Source organism: Moschus berezovskii, chromosome 11 (assembly GCF_049115385.1).
Source record: "Moschus berezovskii isolate FMDL1 chromosome 11, NW_MosBer_1.0, whole genome shotgun sequence".
Lineage (NCBI taxonomy): Eukaryota > Metazoa > Chordata > Mammalia > Artiodactyla > Moschidae > Moschus > Moschus berezovskii.
The window spans coordinates 35,110,947-35,138,255 of NC_142470.1; the positions used below are offsets into that span (position 1 = coordinate 35,110,947).

At 40.4% G+C, this 27,309-nt stretch overlaps 1 protein-coding gene across 1 annotated transcript in view; it reads right to left on the minus strand.

Moving 5' to 3' along the window:
• Positions 1-27,309, minus strand: part of RBKS (ribokinase) — a 103,860-nt gene that overhangs the window by 57,342 nt on the left and 19,209 nt on the right. Inside the window, exons 2-4 of the mRNA XM_055399170.2 lie at positions 13,967-14,099; positions 1,647-1,710; positions 643-705 (exon numbers count right to left, since the gene is read on the minus strand). Coding sequence (XP_055255145.1) covers positions 643-705; positions 1,647-1,710; positions 13,967-14,099 — 260 coding nt within the window. The remainder of the gene's footprint in view (positions 1-642; positions 706-1,646; positions 1,711-13,966; positions 14,100-27,309) is intronic.

The following is a 27,309-nucleotide window of genomic DNA, read 5'->3' on the forward strand; positions in this document are numbered from 1 at the left end:
GCATGCGGGATCTTTGTTCCCCAACCAGGGACCGAACCTGCACCCTCTGCAGTGTAAGCATGGATTCTTAACCACTAGACCATGAGGGAAGTCCTGGAAGGTTATTGTTTTTAAAAGACACATTTCAACTATTGTAAGGCCCCGTGACAGACCTGGCTGTATATATATACTTTTGAGATTTGATTGCTGTTTAAAGAGCAGACAAAATTGAATACTAACAACAAGTTATAAGCAATTGGTTGCTGCCATTTGCTCAGTAAATATTCTATAAATATGATTCATCAACTTTCCTTTGCACCTATCTATCTACATGTATTTACTTAGTAACTGAAGTGACAGATGAATACTTAACTACTTTTAGAGATAAATATCAATTCTGGGTTCACATGAAGGGTAATGGGATGCTACAGAACATAATTTTGAGGCAACTATATCACTTCATTTGTATTGGACAGACAATTTTATATTTGAGCGATCAACTTGGGAAGTATAAATAAAGGGAAACATATATATTTAGATTGGAAAAACCATACATTAGGCCTTGGAGTGGTGGATATGGTAAGAGATCCACAGGAATAGGGTAAAAAATGGATGTTTCTGCTCTAGTTCTGGAAATGATACTCCAATGTGCAAAACATATACCTTCATTATCGACAATGATAGAAGCAGCTCCTGTTGCAGCATCTTTAGTCTGATATGTAAATTCTAAAAGAAAAAAGAAATCATCACGTATGTACAGCCTGGCAGGGATAATCTATTTTTTAACAATTTCAATGCAACACTAATCCTTGGAAAAACTTTTTAACCTTTAACCATCTGGAATGATAAAAAAGAAATAAGTAATTAGTGCTAATTTATACCCATCACCTACACAATGAGGAACATACAAGTCTTCACACTGAGTTGTGCCTTTTTTCTACATTAGTGGCAGCCCAGCAAACCACCCCCGCTTCCAATTCCTTCAGATTATTCACAGTTGTACATGTGCATTTTCCTAGACCACCATATTTCTTTTCTTCAGGGAAAGAAATGACAGACTTGAGATTGAAGACTAAAGGTCAAACTCATAAAATGAACTTGCTTGATTCTCTTCATTTTCATAAGCTTTGCATCTCATCAAGGATTATGGTCTGGCGCGTAAATGGAAATGTTGATCAGGCAGCCTTTGGCAGCAGCAAAGAGCCCTGAACTGGAGCCAAAGACCTGCATTCTAGTCCTAGCTCTGGCTCCAGCTTAGCTGTGTGCTCTTGGACACATTCAGAACCAATCTGGCCTTCAGTTTTCTCTCTTGTGAAATGATGGTATCAGCATCAGTGGTTTCTCAGATCATTTCTAGCTATGACATTCAATGACTTTTCTTAAAATATCTTCTGTGAATGCAGCACCTGTTTTCTCTTGTCACCTACTTTTGAAACATTTCTACGAGATGAAGGTTTGTAACCTCCTATCATTTTATTCCCATCTGGAGAAATGTATATGAAAGAAGTAACCAAAGGGTAGTCAAGCAAGACTAGACAAAGCTGAGCATAAAAATTCTCTGGCCACCAAGGGAGGATTTAATAGCTCTATTCTACATTCGACTTTTCTTATAACCAGATTCCAGAAGAAAGTTATAAAAACTAACTTTAAGAAAGATGAAATTTTACCTGTAGAAATATCATTCTGTTTTAAGTTTTCTATATAATCATTGCCAAAGGAATCTTTGCCAACCTGTACCAAAGAAATGATGAACATTAGATGTTTAACACTTAGTAAAATGCTACAATGTAGTTTTTAGAATACTTAGCATTTTAAAAGGGCATATCTGCACGGTACTTTATAAACATTAACTAATTAATCTTCTTAATGTAAGATGCTAGACTTGATTTCAACCCAAAGAATTGTTATATATTAATGTTCCATTTATATCCTGCCTAAAATGTGAAGCATTTAATGACTGTCACAAGTTCCATAGCTTCATTTTGATCTGTTCCAGCTGGAAAATTCCAATTGAGACAGAGCTGTCCACCATCAACAATCCTCAATATTTATGAAGAATCTCAGTTATTCATACTATATATCTATACTACCTATAGTATATACTGATATACTATAAATCACTATACATGAAGACAACTTTGGAATGACCTGCCTGGTATTTTAGAATCTTCTTTATCTTCTCCTCTGACCCTGACATAGGAGGCAAAGAGGGGGGAATTTAAAAAGCCCTAGCTAATTTGGGCAATTTGGTACAGCTGAAATCTGTTGTTTAGCATCCTAGCATGCATTCTGGTAAGGATACTTCAGTTTTTCCTTTGGACTCTTCCAGTCATAGACAACATGAGTAGGGTGGCCTATTTGCTACAGTTAGTGAATCTGTATTGACACATCATTATCACTTAAACTCCACAGCTTATATTTGGGTCCACTTGGGTATTGTACAATCTTTGGGTTTGGACAAGTGTATAGACATGTATCCACCATTATAGTCTCATACAGAATTTGTTGTTGTTCAGTTACTAAGTTGTGTCCAGCTCTGTGCAACCCCATGGATTGTACCACATCAGGCTCCTCCATCCTCCACTATTTCCCGGAATTTGTTCAAATTCATGTCCACTGAGTCGGTGATGCTATCTAACCATCTCATCGTCTACCACCCTCTTCTCCTTTTGCCTTTAGTCTTTCCCAGCATCAGGGTCTTCTCCAATGAGTATGCTCTTGCTCTTTGAATCAGAATATATATATATATAGCTATGTATCTTATTCCTTTCATAAGAACAATATAGTCAACTGGGAGCATGTCTATGCCTAGGTTCCAATGTTTATTGTATTGAAATGTGGACAAAAAGCAATGGAGATCTGAGGCCTATTTCAGTTCAGTTCAGTTCAATTCAGTCGCTCAGTCCTTTTATTTGTGCATTACAGAGTTGCACAGATGACTTGTGCAATGTTTTGTTGTTGTTGTTCAGTTGCTAAGTCATGTCTGACTCTTTGTGACCCCATGGACTGCAGATGCCAAGCGCCTTTGGCCTTCACCATCTCCCAGAGTTCACCCAAATTCATGTCTGTCGAGTCGGTGATGCTATCTAACCATCTTATCCTCTGCTGCCCCCTTCTCCTTTTGCCTTCAGTCTTTCCCAGCATGAAGGTCTTTTCCAATGAGTGAGCTCTTTGCATCAGGTGGCCATAAAAGAATGCCATCTTCCCTATTTCCTCTCCCACAAAATCTCTTACACATTCATTTATTCTTCTGGATTTACTTTAAAAAAGGATGAGAGAAGTGGACATCTTCCAATCTCCTTTGCTTACTTCTGACTCAAACATAAGCCTCCTCCTCAGCAACTGGAAGTTGATAACCAGAAGACCACTGACAAAATGTGGTCCACTGGAGAAGGGAATGGCAAACCACTTCAGTATTCTTGCCTTGAGAACCCCATGAACAGGCAAAAAAATATGACAATGAAAGATGAACTCCCCAGGTCAGTAGGTGCCCAGTATACTACTGGAGAAGACTGAAGAAATGACTCCAGAAAGAATGAAGAGATCTTTAAATGCCATGTACTCAGTGAGTGACATAAACACATTGTAAATTTCAGTTTTCTAATAAAAAATTTTGAAAAAAAAAAAAAGAATGAAGACATGGAGCTAAAGCAAAAACAACGCCCAGTTGTGAATATGACTGGTGATGGAGGTAAAGTCAGATGCTGTAAAGAACAATATTGCATAGGAACCTGAAATGTTAGGTCCATGAATCAAGGTAAATTGGAAGTGGTCAAACAAGAGATGACAAGAGTGAACATTGACATTCTAGGAATCAGCGAACTAAGATGGACTGGAATGGGTGAATTTAACTCAGGTGACCATTATATCTAGTACTGTGGCAGGAATCCCTTAGAAGAAATGGAGTAGCCCTCATCGTCCTTAGAAGAAATGGAGTAGCCCTCATCGTCAACAAGAGTCCGCAATGCAGTACGTGGGTGCAACCTCAAAAACAATAGAATGATCTCTGTTTGTTTCCAAGGCAAATACCATTCAATATCACAATAATCCAAGTCTATGCCCCAACCAGTAATGCTGAAAAAACTGAAGTTAAATGGTTCTTTGAAGACCTACAAGACCTTCTAGAACTAACATCCCAAAAAGATGTCCTTTTCATTATAGTGGACTGGAATGCAAAAGTAGGAAGTCAAGAGATACCTGGAGTAACAGGCAAGTTTGGCCTTGGAGCACAAAATGAAGCAGGGCAAAGGCTAACAGAGTTTTGCCAAGAGAACACATTGGTCATAGCAAACACCCAACAACACAAGAGAGAACTCTACACATGGACATCACCAGATGGTCAATACTGAATCAGATTGATTATATTCTCTGTAGCCGAAGATGGAGAAGCCCTATACAGGCAGGAGAAACAAGAGCAGGAGCTGACTGTGGCTCAGATCATGAACTCCTTATTGCCAAATTCAGACTTAAATTGATTAAAGTGGGGAAAACCACTAGACCATTCAGGTATGACCTTAATCAAATCCCTTATGATTATATAGCGGAAGTGACAAATAGATTCAAGGGATTAGATCTGATAGACAGAGTGCCTGAAGAACTATGGATGGAGGTTCATGACATTGTACAGAAGACAGTGATCAAGACCATCCCCAAGGAAAAGAAATGCAAAAAGGCAAAATGGTTGTCTGAGGAGGCCTTACAAATAGCTGTGAAAAGAAGAGAAGCGAAAAGCAAAGGAGAAAAAAGGAAAGATATACCCATTTGAATGCAGAGTTCCAAAGAACAGCATGGAGATATAAGGAAGCGTTCCTCAGTGATCAATGCAAATAAATAGAGGAAAACAATAGACTGGAAAAGACTAGAGTTCTCTTCAAGAAAATTAGAGATACTAAGGGAACATTTCAAGCAAAGATGGGCTCAGTAAAGGACAGAAATGGTATGGACCTAACAGAAGCAGAAGATATTAAGAAGAGGTGGCAAGAATACACAGAAGAACTGTATAAAAAAGATCTTCACGACCCAGATAATCATGATGGTGTGATCACTCACCTAGAGCCAGACATCCTGGAAGAAGAAGTCAAGAGGGGCTTAGGAAGCATCACGAACAAAGCTAGTGGAGGTGATGTAATTCCAGTTGAGCTATTTCAAATCCTAAAAGATGATGCTGTGAAAGTGCTGCACTCAATATGCCAGCAAATTTGGAAAACTCAGCAGTGGCCACGGGACTGGAAAAGGTCAGTTTTCACTCCAATCCCAAAGAAAAGCAATGCCAAAGAATGTTCAAACTACTGCACAATTGCACTCATCTCACACTCTAGCAAACTAATGCTTTAAAACTCTCCAAGCCAGGCTTCAAAAGTATATGAACTATGAACTTCCAGATGTTCAAGCTGGATTTAGAAAAGGCAGAAGAACCAGAGATCAAATTGCCAACATCTGTTGGATCATAAAAAAAGCAAGAGAGTTCCAGAAGAACATCTATTTCTGCTTTATTGAATATGCCAAAGCCTTTGATTGTGTGGATTACAACAAACTGTGGAAAATTCTTTAAGAGATGGGAATACCAGACCACCTTACCTGCCTCCTGAGAAATGTGTATGCAGGTCAAGAAGAAACAGTTAGAACCATACATGGAACAACAGACTGGTTCCAAATTGGGAAAAGAATACATCAAGGCTGTATATTGTCACCCTGCTTATTTAACTTATATGCAGAGTACATCATGAGAAACACTGGGCTGGATGAAGCACAAGCTGGAATCAAGATTGCTGGGAGAAATATGAATAACCTCAGATATACAGATGACACCACCTTTATGGCAGAAAGTGAAGAACTGAAGAACCTCTTGATGAAAGTGAAAGAGGAGAGTGAAAAAGTTGTCTTAAAACTCAACATTCAGAAAACTAAGATCATGGCATCCAGTCCCATCACTTCATGGCAAATAGATGGGGAAACAATGGAAACAGTGACAGGCTTTATTTTTTGGGGCTCCAAAATCACTGCAGATGGTGACTACAGCCATGAAGTTAAAAGACTCTTGCTACTTGGAAAAAAAGCTATGACCAACCTAGACAGCATATTAAAAAGCAGAGACATTACTTTGCCAACAAAGGTCCATCTAGTCAAAGCTATGGTTTTTCCAGTCGTCATGTATGAATGTGAGAGTTGGACTCTAAAGAAAGCTGATCGCCGAAGAATTGATGCTTTTGAACTGTGGTGTTGGAGAAGACTCTTGAGAGTTCCTTGGACTGCAAGGAGATCCAACCAGTCAATCCTAAAGGAAATGAACCCTGAATATTCATTGGAAGGACTGAGGCTGAAGCTGAAACTCCAATACTTTGGCCACCTGATGTGAAGAACTGACTTGTTGGAAAAGACCCTGATGTTGGGAAAGATTAAAGGCAGGAGGAGAAGGGGATGACAGAGGATGAGGTGGTTGGATGGCATCACCAACTGGATGGACATGAGTTTGAGTAAACTCTGGGAGTTGGTGATGAACAGGGCAGCCTGGCGTGCTGCAGTCCACGGGGTCACAAAGAGTTAGACATGACTGAGCGACTGAACTGAACTGAACCATAAGTCAGAGAAATAGAAGCCAAGTAAAGGAGTCATTCATTGCCCACCACTGAGAGCTAAGTGAAAGTACCTTGAAAACCACCATGAATGCTACAAGGGCAAGGCCCCTGGAATAACGACAGTTACAAAGCAATCCTCATGGGTATTGTTGTAGGCTTTCCCATTTTCCCTTCACACTTTGGCTGTCAAATGTGTGAAAACTTTAAATGTGGCCATGAGGCAAAATGGCGCTTGTGAGAGTCAGGGCATCTGGAACTGAATTTCAGTTTTGCCATTATTCTAATTACAATGCTTTACAGTTTGCTATAAACTGTTCCACCTGCGCCAGGCTGTAGGGTGGGACTTGTATGAGTTATCTCAGGCAGGTAGGAAACCAAGATTTCTCAGCCCGAGGATGCCCAGATTACACCCCAGACCAATTAAATCAGCCCCCATGGCAGGTGGGACAGTGGCAAGGTCCCCAGGTGATTACAATGTGTGGCCTCTAGTCAAGGCTGCTGTTTGCATGGTTAGAGCTGGGAGAGTGTCCAGAAAGCTGTGTCTGAGTGGAAATGAAGAGGGGGAGCATAGTCTTGCTTGGTTTCCATTGGGAAGTCAGCTCAGTGGGAGCCTGAAGTGACCTGCAGAATCTGCTGGGGGCAAGGGACCCATCACGGTCCAACACTGGCATCAAGATACTGTAAAATCCAAAAGCTGTCTTTGGCTTGTGTTTGCTGACTCCAGACTGATTTTGACATGTCCCAGGCTTGAGTCCCCTTGCTTCTATTTCTCTGAAACTCATAGTTGGCAAAATAGTAGGATTTCTGTTTTTCAGAGTGGTCAGTAAGAGGCACTCCTAACTTGAATGGTCAGTGTTTGTGTTAAAAACATGCTGTGAGTACAATATATTTATGCCTATTTCCTTGTCTTCTACTTACAAGAACTCAGAAGTCCTTTCGTCTCTCCTCTACCTAATCAAACCTCACCTGTTTTTCAAGCATCAACTTAAGGCTTACCTTTTTGATTCTAGCCCTTATTATTCCTTTCATTTCCAGAACTCCTATAGCATTCCTCCTGGATACCATATAATTAAACACTTAATTGAATACCATCTTATCATGTTTGCCCAAACAGTCTTAAAGTCTAGTCTTCCTAAAAGCTTACTGGAGACTCTAGCTTAGCATATATTTATCCCTCCCCCAGTCCTGTGCACTAAAGGTGTTCTGTAAGTATTTGATCATCTTAATTGCTTGTCTGTTCATTTTCCTTGAATCCAGCTTATCATTCTTAAAGGGACATGACTTATAGGCATCCAGACTATGCTGGTTATAGCTACAGAAAGCTTCTAGCCAAGGTTTTGCTTAGAACAGCCTTCTTGAAGGCCCCCTCACATTCTTTTGATTGCAGCAGTGAAATACTTTTGGGAAGAAAGACTCTGGGAAAACCACATAGTCTGAGGTAGCCTGTGTCAGGCTGTTGCAGGTGAATGAAGCCAAGTCAGCAGCAACTAGGGACAACCACTCACACATCAGCCAAGGCAACTTATGGAACCCCAGGTGCTCTTCAGGAAATCCCAGGTTTCAGCCCTACCTGAACATTGTAGAATGGAACTTTTTGCAATCATGAAATGTTCTGTATCTGTGGTGCCCAATACAGACACTTGAAAATGTAGCCAGCATGACTGAGGAACTCAATTTTTTTTCCATATTTTTAATTGAAGGATAATTACAATATTGTGCTGGTTTCTGCCATACATCAAAATGGATCAGCTATAGGTATACACATGTCCAATCCCTCTGGAGCCTCTCTCCTACTTCTCTCCCCATCCCACCCCACTAGATTGTCACAGAGCCCCGGTTTGAGTTTCCTGAGTCATACAGCAAATTCCCACTGGCTCTCTATTTTAGAAATGTTAGTGTTTATGTTTCCATGCTACGCTCTCCATTTGTCCGACCCCCTTCTTCCTACCCTCTGTCCCCCTGTGTCCAGAAGTCTGTTCTCTTATGTTTGCATCTCCTTTGCTGCCCTGCAAATAGGTTCATCAGTACCATCTTTCTAGATTCCATATATAAGTGTTAATATATGATATTTGTTTTTCTCTTTCTGATGAAGAACTCAATTTTTAATTTCACTTGAATTACACTGAAATATAAATAGCCACATGTGGCCAGTGGCTAGTGTAATGGACAGTGTGGCTGTGGAGAGACGTGAATTAGGATCATGGAAAAGTAAAGGGCTGGATTGTGTTGGGAACAAGAGCAGTTCCTCATGCTGAGGGCACTGAGGTGCTTCCTTCACTCCGAGGTCTGGAAAGATCTCTCTGCATTGAGGGAGAGCCACTCAGCGGCTTTCACAGTCCAGAACTATGACCAGTGCTGAGGAGAGTAACTGCAGTTAGTGCGGTCATGATAACCAACATTGTCAAATGGGTGAGGAATGATGGGCCGCTTGGAATCCTTGAAAGGCAGAAAATGTCTAGTAATTCCACTCATCAACATATACTTGAGGTAAATGAAACAGGGGACCAAGATAACATACCCAGGGACACATGAAATGATATATACTGCTAAAAAAAAAGATCACATGTATTAAAATAGGTTCCTGAGTTTCAAAGTTAGAATACATGAAGATACGATTAACAGTAAATCTAAGTTGAACATAATTTAATCTTTGTGATTCAAGAGATTTTGTGGCTTTTCAGTGCCTGAGGGTCACAATGAACAGCACATTGAAGAGACTATAAGCTGCATTTGTTGTCACATAACAAAACTCAGCAGTTGCTTTTTTTGGAGGAAAACCCTCATAGTAATTTTATAACTTGTCATTTGTGGCTTTATCATAAAAGATGAAAGAAGAATACATAAAATTCTAGTTTATGCTGTCTGATTGTTTAAATCCTAGATAAATGGGTGTTTACCTTACTGAATGATGGCTTTTAACATGCAAAGTTAATGTTTCAATCTCCATTATCAGGCCTGCTTATCTGAGAATGGTGGTGGGTTTGTGATAATCCAACTGTTTCTCTCATTCTTCCTATCTGAGGCATATTGGTTAGGGTCATAGGAATCTTTCAACAGAGTTCAGAAAAGAGATTTCACTTCATTATGTATATTATCTATAAAGGCCTGGTGACTAGTTTTTGATCTCTGAAGATTAAAATCTCAGTGCATAATCAGTGGATTATCCCACAGTAATCTAACATAGAGGGCTTCCCAAGTGGCACTAGTGGTAAAGAACCCACCTGCCAATGCAGAAGACTTATATAAGAGACTCAGGTTTGATCCCTGGGTCAGAAGATCCCCTGGAGGAGAGTATGGCTACCTACTCTAGTATTCTTGCCTGGAGAGTCCCATGGACAGAGGAGCCTGCTGGGCTGTTGCAGGTGAATGGGCTCCATAGGATTGCAAAGAGCTGGACATGACTGAAGCAACTTAGCACACAATCTTAACATTTAGAAGGGTACTTTTATGGCTAACGTGATGGATACATTACTTTTCAAGTTTTTTGTGGTGAAGGATCAGGTTTCTGTTTTTTTTTTTTTCCTTTTTTTCATTTTCTATACATTATAGACTAATAATTTAAAAAATAGTAAAATAAATATATGAGTCATACAAAATACAAGGCCTAATTTATTATTGTTATATTCAACAGCTATAAAGTTACCTTCAGATTGCTGAAAATGCTCCTAACTGCTTACTCTCAAATTTCTGTACTGTCCTGATCAGTGACAGTTTGCCCTGAGGACCAGATTTTGAGTAGAACTGCTCTAACATACTGCCTCTGTCACAGACCTTTATGCTTTTAAAAAGTTAAAAAAAAATTTTATATTGGAGCACAGTTGATTAAAAAATGTTGTGTTAGTTTCAGGAGTACAGCAAAGTGGTTCAGTGTATACACATACATGTATCTATTCAAATTCTTTTCCCATTTAGATTATTACAGAATATTAAGCAGAGTTCCCTGTGCTGCGCAGTAGGTCCTTGTTGGTTATCTATTTTAAATATAGTAGTGTGCATATGAATTTATACTTTGGCCACCTCATGCGACGAGTTGACTCACTGGAAAAGACTCTGATGCTGGGAAGGATTGGGGGCGGGAGGAGAAGGGGACGACAGAGAATGAGACGGCTGGATGGCATCACCGACTCAATGGACATGAATTTGAGTGAACTCCGAGAGTTGGTGATGGACAGGAAGGCCTGGCGTGCTGTGATTCATGGGGTCGCAAAGAGTCGGACAGGACTGAGTGACTGAACTGAACTGAAAAGAAAATAGATGACTGTTTATATGACAGTTTAGACTACTCCATTGTGTGAAGGAGGCGAGAACAGGTAATTTTGTGAAGGTCCTCCCAGTTTGCTGATTTGCTGTGTGGGTTGTCACGGTCCACACCTGCTCATGGCTTCTTTCTACCCTCATGGGAAGCAAGGACCCTGGGCTCATGCTGGGTCACTGAACCTTGAGTTGTTTATGCTATCATGGTCCTCCTAAGCTGCTGGTTTTTGATATTTAGAAATAACTTCCTTCTAACATTTGGCTTCAGTGGAATGGAGGAGGAGGAAATACTTAAATCGGGTGAGGTCCGATGCAATGTGTCCTAACAGACTCTTTGCCCTGCCAAGTAGAGCTTCATTTTCTATATCTGCCTGAATTTTTAATGTCAAAACATCACCTCCAATTATCCTTGGACCATGACCTTGGCCCATGACTCAGTTGAGTACTGACTGCACAACTCTTAATTTCTGGAAGTATTTCATTACACATGTATCACTGTACACATGTTGATGGACTCTTGTTTAGCAGCCCTCATCACAACTGACAGACATTTCTCCTGAGTTCAGTGTAAGATGTTGTACCTGTGTCATCAGTGTTCTTTCATCAGAGCTCGAATCTGAGCTTGTTGCAAGGCAGTAGTAGATAGGTTAATGTTGCTAAGAAAGCCATAGAACATTTTCTACCTGTTTTTCTTTCACTTCATCTGTTCATTTTTATCTTGAGTAACTTAATGATTTTGGTTTTCTACTTGGAATTTGTTATCTTTAAGAAACTGTTATAAGGCAGTTAGGTTAATTTGCTAAATAAAAATATACCTCACAACTGAATGAAATATTATGATTAATGGTTAACAATAACTCTTATTACAAAGATATTTTATTTTTAAGAAGCCTAAGAATACGATGCAATTTGTTTAAGCTTAAATAAATCTATATCTAAAGGTCCCTCAGGGTATCTAAGCAAAGTAAACTTGTACAGGTTTTAGATGAGGCCATGTTTCCATGTCCTTTCAGTACAGATAATCAGGGTAAATTTCACTGTGGGGCTAAACTACAGACAACTAGATCAGGCACTGTAGACATAAAGAACTTTCAGAATTGTACAGGTGCTCACATAACCATCACACACAGACCAGAATAAAACAAACAGCACAGCTGTTTAATCAACCTCCTCACTGGAGCATTTCCCAAAATACTCTGTCTTCTATTCTGCTCACCTCCACTCCTATGGTTTCATGATTCATTTCCCAAGTTTAATTCCACAATTCAAATATTTCTATTTTGCATTTCTCTTTGCCTCATGTTCAACAGACCTAAAATAAAACCAACCTCAAAATCATTGAGTTGGATGAGATTGCAGGGGACATCCGTTTTTGACTTTAATGGGCTACAGGAATAGCTTTTATATAGCTTCCAATAGGGGGCTCTCTAAACTCTCCTTTCACATCTCCAACTCTAGGGGACTCCCCTCTGCCCAGGGCACCCATTTTTGGTACCTTGCTTCCAATACCAGTACTAATTCTCTGTCCAGGTTTCCCAGCCAGGAAATGATACCATCCTCTTTTCACTTCCCAAGCCCTGCTTAAAGCCTGCACCATCTGACTGTTCCCCAAACCCCTATTTCTAATCAGGTATAGGATGGGTCAGGCCTAATACTTTTAATCAGCTCCTTCTCCCAGTCTCATGTCTTAGAACGTAATAGGTCATCAATAATTAATTGCTAATTGATATTTTAAAAATATTAAGAGCTCAACCTTAGCAAGTGAAGGTTTCTTAATTTGAATTTTGTGCTTCATGTGATGTTTTTGACCAAATAGCCAGGTGAGAATTATATCATCAATTAGAATAAAGATACAGTTCCTTAGCAGATGAAGTGATAATTGTATAGTTTATACATCATTTAAAGACTCCTGTGGAGAGAAAAGTGCTGTATACAATGGGAAATGACATTTCAGAGAAATTTTGGTAAAATCTACCCAGCTCACAGGAGAGAGATTATTTTTTTAAATTTCTCATGTTTTTCTTATCCTCTACTGTGCAGACCCTAGCTAGCTTTCCTAAGGCAAATAAATGATTTTTCCCATTACACCAATAACGCTAGCAGCTTAAAATTTCATTAAAGATGCAAAAATTGAAACTTTGGCAGCCAATTTTGTTTTATTTTTAAATAATTTCAGTAGAATGGCTAGAAACAGGATTTCCATATTTTACATGTTTTTTAATATACCTGAAAACAGAAGTAAAGATCAGTTATGTGCAGTTCATTAAGGCCCAGATTCCTTTCTGATCTGAGATATAGTCTCAGAAGAAAACAGCTTAGAGGTGAGGAAACCACCAGTTATTAGACCAAGTTTCCAAAAGCTATGCTGCTGGAATGAAACTTGCTAAAAACAAGATGATTCATGCTGTTGTTTAGAAGCTGGACTACAGGAACCCATCAGAGTAGGCTAATTCCCCTCACTTCTCACACTCCAGTTATAAACTTGTTAAATTCAGGGAATGCAGCATTAAGTTATTTGAGGACTGCTACTTCCCAGAGGATTCAGTGAGGTAGAAACTAATACAAAGGACAAGGAAGATTACTCTCTCCTATTTAAATCTTTAAAAACAATGAGCCTCTCAAAGGCTCATACAGATACTTAAACATGCATGTACATGTACTTGTTTATAGCAGCACTGTTCACAATAGCCAAAAGGTGGGAACAGCCCATCAACAGATACGTGGATAAACAAACTGGTATATACAATGGAATATTATTCAGCCACAAAAGGAATAGAAGTACTTATACATGCTATAAGGTAGATGAACCTTGAAAACATTATGCTCAGTAAAAGAAGCCAGACACAAAATGTCACATATCATATGATTCCATTTATAGGAAATATCCAGAATAGATAAATCCATAGAGACAGAAGGCAGATTGGTGGTTGCCAGGGGCTGAGGGGAGGGGGAATGGGGAGAAACTGCTTAATGGGTAAGGAGTTTTACTTTGAAATGATGGAAATGTTCTGGAACTAGATAGATATGGTGGTTGTATAACACTGTGAATATACTAAATGCCACTGAATTGCTCACTTTAAATAGTTCATAAAAAAACGAGCTCATGTCTTAACCAGGTTCTTGCCTCTGGAACCCTCTTCACTGTACTTTATGCTTACCTTGCACACCATAGATGTCTTTGCTCCAAGCCTCGCAGCTTGGACACACTGGTTGGCACCTTTCCCTCCAAAGCCAATAAAAAACTTATGTCCATGGATGGTTTCTCCAGTTTTTGGCAGACGAGAAGTAAGGCTATAATTTAAAAGAAAAAGAGGGGAAAAAAGCACATTGGTAAATGCAGTCAATTTGAGTTTTTCAGAAGACAGAGGGAAGTTTATCTGATGGAGCCCTGTTCTTAGCAACCAGAACTGCAAGCAGGAGCAAGAAAGATTCTCTTTTTCCTTGAAGATAATATTCAGTAGTTTGTATCACTATCAAGAAGTCATCAGTTGACAAAATTCCTCGCTCTCATACTGCTGTAGCTCTACTTCAGAGCACAACTCTTCGAGTCTGTACTGCATCAGGGTTGTTCATGGGTGCCTCTGTTTTCCTTCTCGTGGAACTCTAAGAGGGAAGTAACTTAATATTCCCCCTTCCCAATGCCCAGCACAGAACTTTATTCACAGTGGACTTAATAAATGGGACCAAGTTAATGTGTTCTGTACAGGTTTATCTAGTCACTTACAAGAAGGAGGAAGTGTGCTCTAATTCTGGTAATCATGTGCAGGACCTAAGGAGAAGAGGGAAGTTGCAAATCCAGGCATGAAAGAGTCTTATTTGTTTCCTTGGGGGTGGGGTGGAGGTAGGGTATTTAGATGGCAGGATTAGGTTTTAGTCCTAGTCCATCTTGTATACCATTCATTTCATGCACTGACTCAAAAAGAGCATTAATCAAAAAAAAAAAAAAAATTCTAAAGATCTTAGTTTAAAATTTGTACTATAGACAATTCCAAACATAAAACTATAGAAAATGTTATAGTGACTTCCCCTAGCCTCATGTACCTATCGCCCAGATTCAATGATTGTCAACTCAAAGCCAATCTTTTTTCAGTTTGTACCTTCACTGATGTCTCCCAAGTGCTAAGGATTTTTACTGACATGTTACTGCCTAGTGAGGATAGTATTGAGGCAGAAGGAGTAAAAGACTTCCTCTGCTGCTGCTGCTGCTAAGTCACTTCAGTCGTGTCCGACTCTGTGTGACCCCATAGACGGAAGCCCACCAGGCTCCCCCATCCCTGGGATTCGGATAACATTAAAGATGTAAGATGTGAGGAAACAGTACCTTTGAAGAACAGACAACTTTAAAACGAGAAAGAGTCCTGGGTATAGGGACAAGTGGAGAAGATGGACTCCAGCGGTGTGAGGACTGCTCAACTGGCCACAGAGAAGTGGGTCAAGGGCTGTGCCTGTGTGTGCTGGGTTGCTTTAGTCGTGTCTGACTCTTTGCGACCCTATGGACTGTAGCCCGCCAGGCTCCTTTGTCCATGGGGTTCTCCAGGCAAGAATATTGGAGTGGGTTGCCATGATCTCTTCCAGGGGACCTTCCCAACCGAGGGATCAAACCTGGGTCTCCTACAAGAGCAGGTGGATCCTTTACCACTAGGGCCTGGAGCCAGTGGAGAGATAGCAGGCATTAACTAGCTTTAGACAAGAAAGAAAGGTCAAGAGATAAGTCCACAATAAGTCAACTGAGAACCTACTCTGCTTTAGCAGGTTAGAAATTTATATTCATTTCCCACATAGGCTGAAAGCTAACAGAAGACAGTATCTTACTGTATTAGAGTAACAGAACAGTGCCAGTTCCTACAGGTCCCTAACAGCCTATTTGCAATGGGATGACATATGACTGATGCCAGGAACACATGATCACGTCAATAAAAACCAAGTTTGACCTGTGAACCTCCCTCATGAAGTTATAAAAGTCTCAATAAATTGGGCTAAAACATTGCTCGGTTCCCTAGCAATGCCCTGTCAAATATGGTTATTTGAGATTCAAAAGAGACTCATCAATAATTTGAAAACATCCCACTCTACTCCTCCCCTTTTCAATTCTATTTTTATCTTGGATTCTAAATACATTTATAGTACCGATGGAAAAAATATACATCTACAAGGTTCACTTCTGAAAAAGGTACTCAATCAAGAGAAAAATGCTCTTAATGTAATGTTATTATCCTGTCATTTAATTTAGCAATGACAAGTGATGATGAGAGTTTGATTTGCATCAGAAATCTTAAGCACTTTAGGATTCTGTTATGAACAGGCAATGATGAGTAATCTGTGTGATTGAGTAACTGTGTGAATTCTTGGCTTATTGATGCTGCTACAAACAACATTCATAACAACCTTAAAAAGAAAAAAGTATCCAATGTGGCTAAAAACAGGCCAAAATAACTTAATTAGTAAGACTGTCACTAAAGAAACTTATGACTTCCACTATATTTATACTTAGATCTGGGTCACAATTCACTGGTTTGAATTAAGTGTATTTTTTATTATCAACTGTGGGAAATCATGAAAAACATATCACCAGATTATTATTGGGATGTTCGTGTTTGTGGGGGAGGAGTGAAGTCAAGGGTACAGCGTGTATGTGTTTGACGTGGGAGCAGATGGCTGAGATTTAAACTCATTTCTAAACAACTTATATTAACACAAGCACTGTACTGATTTAGCCATCACTTAAATTTCTCACTCCTTTGGAATGCTACTATTTTCTTTTCTGTCTGCATCTCTGTTCTACTCTTATCTCTTCCTCCCCTCAGTTGTCGCCTTTTCCAGCCTGAGGACAGGGACCAATGTCTGTACCATCTTATTCCCATTTGCTGACTGGATGAACCTTTGTAAGAATCTCCTCTTGTCTCTGAAGGGCAGCAGAATATGCCACCCCAAAATATGACTGTAGGAGTTGAGGACATGCCACTGCAAAATGTGCTGCTTTGGCATATTATCTGGAGTTGTGGGCACTTGAAAACCAGCAGATGCAGGGAGAGGTTTGCTCTGAACTCCCTTATCTGCCTATAGGAACTCAGCTGCCATCAATCCCCTTCCTGGAGTTTGATCAACCAGACAGGATGGACTCTTGTTACAGGAAAGGAGAAGAGAAGTCAGTACTACGCCTAGACAGCCTTTCTCGCAGACTATCATACCTCCCATCTGTTCTTCTAAGGGTCATCAGTTCAGTTCACTTCAGTTGCTCAGTCGTGTCCGACTCTTTGTGACCCAATGAACCACAGTATGTCAGGCCTCCCTGTCCATCACCAACTCCCGGAGTCCACCCAAACCCATGTCCGTTGAGTCAGTGATGCCATCCAACCAACTCATCCTCTGTCGGCCCCTTCTCCTCCTGCCCTCAATCTTTCCCAGCATCAGGGTATTTTCCAGTGAGTCAGCTCTTCGCATCAGGTGGCCGAAGTATTGGAGTTTCAGCTTCAACATCAGTCCTTCCAGTGAACACCCAGGACTGCCATCAGTCTGTCCTAAAAATCATTTACTCTCCCCAACTCACTGGAAAAGACTCTGATGCTAGGAAAGGTTGGGGGCGGGAGGAGAAGGAGACAACCGAGAATGAGATGGCTGGATGGCATCACTGACTCTGTGGACATGAGTTTGTGTGAACTCTGGGAGTTGGTGATGGACAGGGAGGCCTGGCGTGCTGTGATTCATGGGGTTGTGGAGAGTCGGACACAACTGAGCGACTGAACTGAACTGAAGGGTTGACTCACTGGAAAAGGCTCTGATGCTGGCAGGGATTGGGGGCAGGAGGAGAAGGGGATGACTGAGAATGAGATTGCTGGATGGCATCACCGACTCGATGGACATGAGTTTGAGTGAACTCCGGGAGTTGGTCATGGACAGGGAGGCCTGGCGTGCTGTGATTCATGGGGTCGCAAAGAGTCGGACACAACTGAGTGACTGAACTGAACTGAACTGAAGCGTTCTACCAGGCTTCCCAGGTGGCTCAGTGGTAAAGAATACAACTGTCAATGCAGGAGACATGGGTTTGATCCCTGGTCCATGAAGATCCCCTGGAGGAGGAAATGGCAACCCAGTACAGTATTCTTGCCTGGAAAATTCCATGGGCAAAGGAGCCTGGTGGGCTATAGTCCATGGGGTCGCAAAAGAGTCAGACATGATGTAGAGACTAAAAACAATGAAGAGACCTACCGCTCCCCTCTCCCTTCCCTATTAAGACGTTATTTAATCCCAAATTCTAGGTCACCTTGTGGATTAATTTCTTCCCCTGGATATCTCCCATGTATATCTGAGGGATACATGTTACTGAATTTCTGTTTTCCTCTTGCTAATCTGTCTTTCATTACAGGGGTCTCAGTCAAGAACTGAGAAAGGTAGAGGGAAGCTGATTATTTCCTCCCCTACCTCTCTTTTCCATGTCTCCCTTGTATGGCATCCTTTGTTTCTTCTTATTTGAAGATGTGGAGGTGTTGACGAATGGGGAAGAGGAGGCTGGGATGACTGTTTAATTGTCTGGCAATAACAATTCCATGTTTTACAAGACCTTGTCCACTGCATTCCCAATATCAGCAGCATTCCTTTTCTATTAATATAAGCAAGAACTGTAACTATCATTCTTACATTCAGACATTAATTCAACAAATGTTAAATTGGTGTTTTCCAATGAACTTCTTACAGGGCAAAGTCAGCTTACTGACAATAAGATAAAATCTAACCATGATGCAAATAACAGAGGAGTGAAAAAAAAACATGTTACAGAATAAGATTAGTATAACCTGATTCATGTTTCTTAAAAGGAAAAAGATAATATGTATATAGCCTCATATGATATGCAAATGTATAGAAAATGAAATGTGAATGACAGATATCCATGAGAAAGATGGGAGTGGGGAGCAAAAGTACACGGAAATGTATGTGCCAAGAATATCTTTGTGTTTTATGGGAAGCCACTTGTAACTATTTCAGACTTATCTGGACTCCCTGCATCCCAGCACCAGTTGTCTCTAGCTGGCTTCTTGCAGGTGCAATCTAACAGAACGTTGCCTTGGGCGGCCCTCTCACTATTTCAAGGTTTCTGTTTTTGTTCTGGGCTGTCCTGCAGGACAGAGAACTCTGTTAAAATACATCAAGTATCTTGGTATAGACGCTTCTGCTTCTTGGCTTCACTTTCTCTGGCTCTTGCTTCCTGGATTATAGTCCAGCATAGAGGACGTGCACTCAAGCCTTTGTCTTATTGATCTGCTTTCTGCTGAACCTAGATTAAGGCAGTTTATTACTGATTTATTATTTTTTAAAAGTGAATGAGTTAAAGAGTGGAAAATGGACTGAAGAGCAACTGGAAAATTGGTTACAAATGGGCAGAAGAATTTCTGAATTAAAGATCCTAATTTACTTTGAATTAGGTTTTGCTATCTTTTTCTTTTCTTTATTAAAGCCATGAAATTAAGGTCAGATTCATGAAAGAACCTGCACAAAGTACTGTCCTCTGTATGAAAGTATCACCATGATTCTTCCCAATTCAAACATGAGCTCTCAGTAGGGTGTCAAAGACCGTACTCAAATAAGTACTCAAAGGAAAAAAAAAAAAAAGGAAGTAGTAGTACTGGTAGAAATATGGGCATCCCAGGTAGCTCAGTGGTAAATAATCTGCCTGCCGTAGGAGACTGGGGTTCAATTCCTGGGTGGGGAATATTCTCTGGAGGAGGAAATGGCAACCCACTCCAGTATTCTTGCCTAGAGAATTCCATGGACAGAGCAGCCTGGCAGGCTACAGTCCACAGAGTCACAGAGTTGGACACAACTGAGCACAAACTGGTAGAAATACTGTTGCTACCATTTAAAATTGTAAATAGTATAAATTTCTGAATGAAGGCGAAAACCAGTTATAAGAAATACATTTGAAGTTAAAACAAATTTGTAGCTTTAAAATGTCATAATATTTCAAAGTTGGACAGAAGGAAGAACCAATAAATGTTTAGAGGTGGCCTCCCAGTCTCCTGGGCCATGAAAGGCCATGCAGTTAGAGCTTAGTTGTACAAGGCAGGAGGCCTGAGCCACTTACAGACTGCATTACCTTTGACAGCTTTTCCCTCTTTGAACCAGATTCTTCTCTTGCAAAACAGGTTTAATAATACTTGTCAACTCCTTAAATGCCTGGGTTTTGTACTCTGAGTTATTTCACTGACAGGTATTATCAGAACAACTTATCAATTGCTTTTAACTTCTTGACAATGACGTCCCTGTTAAAGATTCTCACAGATGATTCATATTGAAGGAAGGAATGACCTGGTGAAACAGGGATGAGAAGCGTTTTGACCAAAGAGGTCACACTGATACTGACTCCAGCCAAAAGTCAAAGGATGTGTTGCTTTTTGGCTTTTGAATTCCATCCTTTCTTCTTTCAGGCTGCAAGCTTCTGACACACAGTACACCCCTATAACAGGGGATTGTACCATTCGTTTTTACCCAGTTAACAGTCATTATGCTCATTTATTATTCCTACAGCCTGTATTTTTCACCCATATCTGTTCTTCTCAGCATTTGTGTATGTCACATTCACAAGCATAAGAGTAATTCCCAAACCAAGCTGGTGACAGCTATTTCTACCCTTGTAAAAAGAACTTAGCCTCGAAACTAAAACTTCATTTTGTGGAGCCTAACCTTACATTTGCAGACATACACTTAAGATTTATTTAAGGAAATGAAACATGAATTAGGCTTTAAATGCGTCTTAACTGATTTCCATTTCTAACTCTTTTCCTGGCTAAACAAGCCTGTGGCTAAAAAGTCATTTTGTCTGAAGATACAGCTACTCTTGAATTTATAGACCAGATAAACAATATTCTAGTCAGAAGTGGCCAGCCTTTCAGCATGTCATATACTTGACCCTTATTTATTTAAATTTTGCTTATGTGTGAAAAAGCGTGCTAGGCATTGGAAGAGCCAGTAAAGCATTAGCATGTTATGGTTTTCTTCCATGTTATGGTCTTCCATGGCATTTCATTCACTACTCTGCTCAAATGTTATGTTCTCGGAGAGGCCTTCCCAGACCATCTTACAGGTGAGATACCTGTACCTAACTGAATTTTTGTGAAGTATTCATTCATTCATTCTGACAAGAAGCACTAAGTTTTTGAACCAGATCCAGGCTTTTAATTACTCATAATTGTGTTAGTTCTCTGTGTACCAATCCCCCTTGGGGTGAGGTGATGAGAGAAACCTTTAAATAATGAATTTTGGGAGTTGATGCAGGACAACCGCCACAGCTGCTGCTCCTCCTGCCCTCTAGGGTGGGATGGGCGGAGAGCGAGGGTGGGAGGGAGGGATGGGAAAGAACAACATGACCTACTGACCTTTGCTCTGCAGTGTAAACCAGTCCTCTTAGGGGAAAGGAGGGGGAGGCCTCTAGGTTTATAGCCTCTAGAATGTAAATAAACGTATCCAAGGAAAAGTCTAAATCTCTCCAGAGGTCTCTGACTTTTAGGCTTTGTGTTTGGCATTCAAAAACATTCTTTAATCCAAGTGCCAACAGACTTTCTCAGAAAGTCCTGATCGCACAGCAACGTGAAAACATTTATGGAGAACTGCTTCCCAACAGTTTTCTTCACAGCAACACCACTGCCCAACATTACAGCACTCACTTCTGTCCTCTTGCCCTAGTTTCTTCACGATTAATTGTACTCTATTTCTTCTTCACTATACTTCCCTGGTGGCTCAGTGGTAAAGGATCCACGTGCCAATGAAGGAGACACAGAAGACCTGAGTTCAGTCCCTGGGTTGGGAAGACCCCCTGGAGAAGGAAATGGCAACCCACTCCAGTATTCTTGCCTGGAGAATTCCAAGGACAGAGGAGCCTGGTGGGCTACAGTCCATGGAGTCGCAAAGAGTTGGACATGATTGAGGGAATAACAGTGATGTGTTATTGACTCTCTTTTTCTATTTTTTAAAAAGTGACTGATCTAGGGTTTACAATATGCACTTGTAACTTGGTTTATTTCCCAATGTTACTAAACTACTTTACTTATAAATGTAATTTACAGTAGTATTCTTCCATTTCCCCTTCTTAACCTTTGTGCTATTATTGGTATACATTTTACTTCAACATGATATAAACCTTACAATATTGCGTTATTTTTACTTAAATTGTCAACTGCCTTTTAAAGCAATTAAGAAATGAAGAAAATAACTCTATGCATTTACCCAAAGATTTACCACTTCTGGGGCTTCCCTGGTGGCTCAGAGGTTAAAGCGTCTGCCTGCAATGCGGGAGACCTGGATTTGATCCCTGGGTCGGGAAGATTCCCTGGAGAAGGAAATGGCAACCCACTCCAGTATTCTTGCCTGGAGAATCCCATGGATGGATGAGCCTGGTGGGCTACAGTCCACGGGGTCGCAAAGAGTCGGACACGACTGAGCGACTTCACTTACCACTTCTGGGGCTTTTCATGCCTTTGAGTGCATCTGAATTTTCATCCAGTATCATTTTCAGTTCAGTTCAGTCGCTCAGTCGTGTCCGACTCTTTGCGACCCCATCAACCACAGCACGCCAGGCCTCCCTGTCCATTACCAACTCCCGGAGTTCACTCAAACTCATGTCCATTGAGTCGGAGGTGCCATCCAGCCACCTCATTCTCTGTCGTCCCCGTCTCCTCCTATCCCCAATCGCTCCCAGCATCAGAGTCTTTTCCAGTGAGTCAACTCGTCGCATGAGGTGGCCAAAGTATTGCAGTTTCAGCTTTAGCATAAGTCCTTCCAATGAACACCCAGGATTGATCTCCTCTAGAATGGACTGGTTGGATCTCCTTGCAGTCCAAGGGACTCTCAAGAGTCTTCTCCAGCACCACAGTTCAAAAGCATCAATTCTTCGGCGATCAGCTTTCTTCACAGTCCAACTCTCACATCCATATATGACCACGGGAAAAACCATAGCCTTGACAGTATCATTTTAGTTTCCCCTAAAGAACTTCCTTCAGTATTTACTGTCGTGCAGGTTTCTAGTAAGAAATTCTCTTGGCTATTGTTTTTGTCTTTATTTCCCCATCATATTTGAAGGATATAGAATTTTATGTTGACAGTTTATTTTTCCAGTACTTGAAAGATTTCTTTTTTTTTTCTGGTTTGCATTGTTTCCCACAAGAAGTCTGCAATCAATTTTTGTTCCCCTTATGTAATGTGTATTTTTCCCTCTGGATACTTTTAGGAGTTTCTGTTTATAATTGGTTTGCAGGAATTTGATTACACAGTGTCCTTTGCTATGGTTTATATTGTTTATTCTTCTTGGGGTTCATTGAAATTCTTAGATCTGTGTGTTTATATTTTTTATAACATTTGAAAAAAATTCAGTCATTATTTCTTCAAATATATTTTGTGCCTCTCCCACTGTTTTTCTTCTTAGATTCCATTTACATACATGATACACTGCTGGTCTCACATCATAGAAGCTTTGTGCATTTTTTCAGTCATTTTTTTCCCTCTATGCTTCAGTTTAGATAATCTCTATTCTGTCTTCGAGCACAGTGATCCTTTCTTCCGTAATGTCGACTCTGCTGATAAACCTCTCCAGTGAATTTTTCATTTCAGATAGCGCATCTTTCATTTCTTAAGCCTTCATTTGCTTCCTTTATACACCTTCCACTTTTCTCCTCACTGTATGCATGCTCCTCTTTAAATCACTGAGCATATTTATAAGGGCTCTTCTAAAATCCCTTTCTGCTAATTCCATTATCCTTGTTTCTGTGTTGGTTTTTACTTTTTTTTCTTGGTTATGGATAACATTTTCTTGATCCTTTGCATATCCAGTGACTTTTGAGTGGATGATGAACATTGCAACTATTATATCAATGAGTATCTTAATTTTGTTGTATTTTTCCAAAGGGTTCACCTTTGTTTTTTCAGGCAGCTAAGTTGTGAGTCTGTTGGATCCTTTGAGGATTGTTTTTAAGAGTTGTTACAGTAAGTACAGAGTAGCCTTTACTTCAGGACAAGTTTACCCCTTTTACTAAATCCAATAAACGGTCCTTATTGGGTCTCTACTGAATACTCCAGGGGTTCAACAATGTCTCTGGCTGGACAGAACTCAACACCTCCCATTCCTGTATAATCTCTGGGACATGTTCAGTTTAGAGCTCTCCACTAGGAGCCCAGTTTTGTGGTGTTTCTTTTTTTAAACATTTATTTGGCTGTGCCAGGTTTTAGTTGTGGCATGCAGCATCCTTAGTTGGGACGTGTGGGACCTAGTTCCCTGACTGGGGATCAAACCTGGGCTTTCTGCATTGGGAGCACAATGTCTTAGCCACTGGACCACCAAGGAAGTCCTCAGTGTTGTGGAGTTTCTATGTATGTCCAATGAGCATTTAGTAATAGAATCAAAGGGACTCCTATGCAGATTTCTGGACCTTTCTCTGGTTAATTTCCTCCTTCCCAGTATGTGTTGCCATAAATTCTAGCCACTGTAGTCTTCCTAAATTATAAACTCAGTTTTCTCAGCTCATGAGAAAATGCCGCTATGCTTTCCTTGAACTCTTCCTCTTTTGCCATGGTCGGTAACATGCTTCCAGGGCTCATCCTATTTGTTTCCTTAGTCTTCTGGATAATACTCCTGTTTGTCCATTATCAGAAACAGTTGCTTAATATGTTCTGTCCCATTTTCTAGTGGTTTATAGTGGTAAGATAAGTCTAGTATTAGTTATTCTAATACGGCCAGAAGTAAATATTTTTGAATGAATGGTCTGTATTAAAAAGTGCTTAATAGATAGTTCTTCCAATGTAAACTGAGTCCTCTTCCAATAGCGGACTGAGTACAGAAGGCACCAGGAGAGGCACATCAGTCAAAGTATTAAAAACTTTAAAGTACCAGCTAATATCTATGGACACCTCATCTTTGACAAAGGAGGCAAGAATATAAAATGGAGAAAAGACAGTCTCTTTAACAAGTGGTGCTGGGAAAACTGGTCAGCCACTTGTAAAAGAATGAAACTAGAACACTTCCTAACACCATACACCAAAATAAACTCAAAATGGATTAGAGAGCTAAATGTAAGACCAGAAACTATAAAACTCCTAGAGGAGAACGTAGGCAAAACACTCTCCGACATAAATCACAGCAGGATCCTCCATGACCCACCTCCCAGAATATTGGAAATAAAAGCAAAAATAAACAAATGGGACCTAATTAAAATCAAAAGCTTCTGCACAGCAAAGGAAACTATAAGTAAGGTGAAAAGACAGCCTTCAGAATGGGAGAAAATAATAGCAAATGAAGCAACTGATAAAGGATTAATCTCCAAATTATACAAGCAGCTCCTGCAGCTCAATTCCAGAAAAATAAATGACCCAATCAAAAAATGGGCCAAAGAACTAAACAGACATTTCTCCAAAGAAGACATAAAGATGGCTAACAAACACATGAAAAAATGCTCAACATCCCTCATAATCAGAGAGATGCAAATCAAAACCACAATGAGATACCATTTCACACCAGTCAGAATGGCTGCTATCCAAAAGTCTACATGCAACAAATGCTGGAGAGGATGTGGAAAGGAACCCTCTTACACTGTTGGTGGGAATGCAAACTAGTACAGCCACTATGGAGAACAGTATGGAGATTCCTCAAAAAATTGGAAATAGAACTGCCATATGATCCAGCAATCGCACTCCTGGGCATACACACCGAGGAAACCAGAATTGAAAGAGACACGTGTACTCCAATGTTCATTGCAGCACTGTTTATAATAGCCAGGACATGGAAGCAACCTAGATGTCCATCTGCAGACGAATGGATAAGAAAGCTTTGGTACATATACACAATGGAGTATTATTCAGCCATTAAAAAGAATACATTTGAATCAGTTCTAATGAGGTGGATGAAACTGGAGCCTATTATACAGAGTGAAGTAAGCCAGAAAGAAAAACACCAATACAGTATACTAACACATATATATGGAATTTAGAAAGATGCAAATGATAACCTTTATACGAGACAGCAAAAGAGACACAGATGTATAGAACAGTCTTTGGGACTCTATGGGAGAGGGTGAGGGTGGGATGATTTGGGAGAATGGCATTGAAACACGTATGTTATCATATGTGAAACGAATCACTAGTTCAGGGTCAATGCATGTTATAGGATGCTCGGGGCTGGCATGCGGGGATGACCCAGAGGGAGGATAAAGGGAGGAGGGAGGTGGGAGGGGGGTTCAGGAGGGGGAACTTATGTAAACCCGGGGCAAATTCATATCAATGTATGGCAAAACCAACCAATATAATATTGTAAAATAAAAACAAACAAAAAAAAAACACCAAAAAAAAAAATAAAGTACCAGCTAATGTCAACTATTCCTTTTGTGTATATATATACACACATATGTATATATATACACACACATATACATACATACCTACACACACACACACAAACACACACACACACACACACACGGCTTGCCAGGTGGCGCTAGTGGTAAAGAACCCACCTGCGAATGCCAGAGACATAAGAGATGCAGGTTTGATCCCTGGGTTGGGAAGATCCCCTGGAGGAGGGGATGGCAACCCACTCCAATATTGTTGCCTGGAGAATCCCTTGGATAGAGGAGCCTGGTGGACTACAGTCCAGAGTCGCAAAGAGTCGGACACTACTAATGTGACTGAGCACACACACACAAACACACAGACAGACAGACACGCATACATACCCACTTACCGCCAGCTGAGCCAAGTCCTGGAGAAAGAAGAAAAGCTTGGAGAGGTAGGTGCAGAATGAGCTAATTTTGGAACTACAAGTTGCAGGAGGAGAGGGCAGGAGAAATGCATATATGTGTATATGAGAGATCAGTGAGGGGGATTGGACAAGATAGGATAGCAGAAAGGTATGTAGGATGAGGAAAGAACTATTGAGGCCAAAGCATTTATCAAAGTTCCTGATGAAAGTGTTTTAATTCTTTGAAAAAGACAAGCAAAGTATGATAGTGACACATAGCTATAAAACCAATATTTTATTTTCTGTTTTGCCAGTTAATTACAGTACATTTAAAATTTCAAAATGACTTCTGTCACCACCATTGTAATTATCTGTAGGCTACTTCTTGCCATCTGCTGGTGTGTATGCTAAGTCACTTAATTCGTGTCTGACTCTTTGCGAGCCTATGGACTGTAGCTCTCCAGGCTCCTCTGTCCATGGGATTCTCCAGGCAAGAATACTGGAGTGGGTTGCCATTTCCTTCTCCAGGGCATCTTCCCAACCCAAGGATTGAACCCACGTCTCCTGGGGCTCCTGCACTGAAGGCAGATTCTTCACCGCTAAGCCACCATTCTTAATCGCCTCCTATGACTCCTGCATTGGCAGGTGGGTTCTTTACCACTAGTGCCACCTGGGAAGTCCAGCTGTTAGGTGGATGAGCCTAAATTATAATTCCGGACTTAGAAATCCACTGCCATGGTCTTTAAACCACTCAATATTACTTTTTTTCACAATCAACTTTCAATTTTTTAA